The sequence below is a fragment of the Phaethon lepturus genome, unplaced genomic scaffold (assembly GCF_000687285.1).
Source record: "Phaethon lepturus isolate BGI_N335 unplaced genomic scaffold, ASM68728v1 scaffold52711, whole genome shotgun sequence".
NCBI classification, from domain to species: Eukaryota; Metazoa; Chordata; class Aves; order Phaethontiformes; family Phaethontidae; genus Phaethon; species Phaethon lepturus.
In genome coordinates, this window is record NW_010520887.1 from 5254 (window position 1) to 6979 (window position 1726).

The following is a 1726-nucleotide window of genomic DNA, read 5'->3' on the forward strand; positions in this document are numbered from 1 at the left end:
CAGATGTACCTTGGTAATAGGACTGTACTCTACTAGAAATTGGCAGCTGCTGGCTTTTTGAGGGTACCCCAGCCCTTTTACCACTCATAGATTCATAAGTTATTTACAAGCCAGGTTCAGTCAGCACCAGGACTGCAGGGATTTCATCAGCCTCCTGACCTTCTTTTTGTTGCCTTGGGGAAGCAGAACTGGGGAGATGGCTGGGGAAACACGGGTCTGAGGAACGGCCACCCACCCCTGCTTTCAAGCTTTAGGATCTGCTACTGTGTACACAATAGTCCATGTGTCCATCATAACCTTCGACCCGAATCAGGTGGCTATTGTCATTTGATGGGGGGAGCTGTGTGTGTAAGCTTTTGCTTCCTATCAGGAAGGAGTTTGTGTTCAGATATAGGTAAGGCACATGAGAGATGTGTGCACCTGTGTGGGTTAGCACCACCAATATTACAATAACAACAGGCAGCAGTGCTAACGGTGACAATAATATAATGTCTTCAAGCCCGGTTTTAATTATGGAGCAAACAGTTTCAGCTGAATGGTCTTGGGATCTCAGCAGTGGTTTTAGCACTCAAGTTGAGTCTCCTTGTGTGCGGGGAAAGCTCTGTCCTGGACTCAAGGAGTTCACAAACTTCATCCATCGCCCTGCTGCAGGTCTCAAGGTTGGCAGCCAGCTTCTGTATTTTGGCCTTCAGTACAGCCTGACTCACTTTTGTGACCTCCTTTGTGTATTCTGGCACAAGGAAGCTGTGGGAGCCACAGAAAACCATGAAGCAGACAGAGTTGTACAGTGAAATGGAGGCCCTCTTTTCCGACTGGCGCAGCGTGGGGTCCCCCGGGCCCTGCCCCCGGCGGAGGAACTCCAGGCAGCTGAGGATTTCCCTCATCTGTTTCCGACAAGTCATTGCAATTTCCTGCACCTTCCTCACCTCCCGGGAATTGCAGAGCACTAAGGAGAGATCGGAGGTGATGCTGACAGCCCCCCCAGCAGTGGCCAGGCCCAGACCCACAGCTGATGCCAGGAGAGAGGCTCCCAGTGTCGCTGGGCTCAGGGACAGCCCCACGATGGCTGTGACTGCTCCTGCAGCGGTCAGGGTGCTCCCGCTGACGTTGGCAATCAGGGACCTTTTGCGAAGCTTGTTGAGTTTACGAGCCGCCTTGTGAAGGTGAGCGATTTGGCCACGCAGCCTCCGTCTCTGATCCACCAGCGCTATGTGGAAGTGGTGTGTGGGATCTAATGTTTGGGGAAAGGCAGCACCGTTTCTCTCCATGGTCTCTGTCCAGAAACAGAAAAGGCTGCGTTGGGATTTATGTTAAAAAAAAACATGAGACATACTCAGCCTGGACCACCACTTCAGGGGTGGCATCCAGCCAAGGGTTTTTTTTGCTTCACCCAGCTACATGAGAGGTTTGCTGTCTGCACACACGTACACACTCACGTGTACACACACACACGTGCATGTACACACATGTACATTTAATTACCATAGTCCACTGTAACTTTCAGACAGAGGAACTTTTAAATGTTTTTCGTGTTCCCTGAGAAGACTAAAATATCTTGAGGGCTGGGGTCAGAGGTGCTGTTGTTATTACTTCTGTAATAAACAAAACACAAAAAACAACAAAACATCTCTTCCACCCCTGGGGACAGAAATTTGCCTAAGTGACTCAGTTCCCAGAGTGGTAATGCTTCCAGAGCTAATGTGTTGCCCCCATGATGGGATTCAGA

At 50.2% G+C, this 1726-nt stretch overlaps 1 protein-coding gene across 1 annotated transcript; it reads right to left on the reverse strand.

Moving 5' to 3' along the window:
* Positions 1-527: 527 nt before the first annotated feature.
* APOLD1 (apolipoprotein L domain containing 1) lies at positions 528-1268 on the reverse strand. The gene has a single exon (XM_010297527.1). The coding sequence runs from the start codon at positions 1266-1268 to the stop codon at positions 528-530; it is 741 nt and encodes a 246-aa protein (XP_010295829.1).
* Positions 1269-1726: the final 458 nt, after the last annotated feature.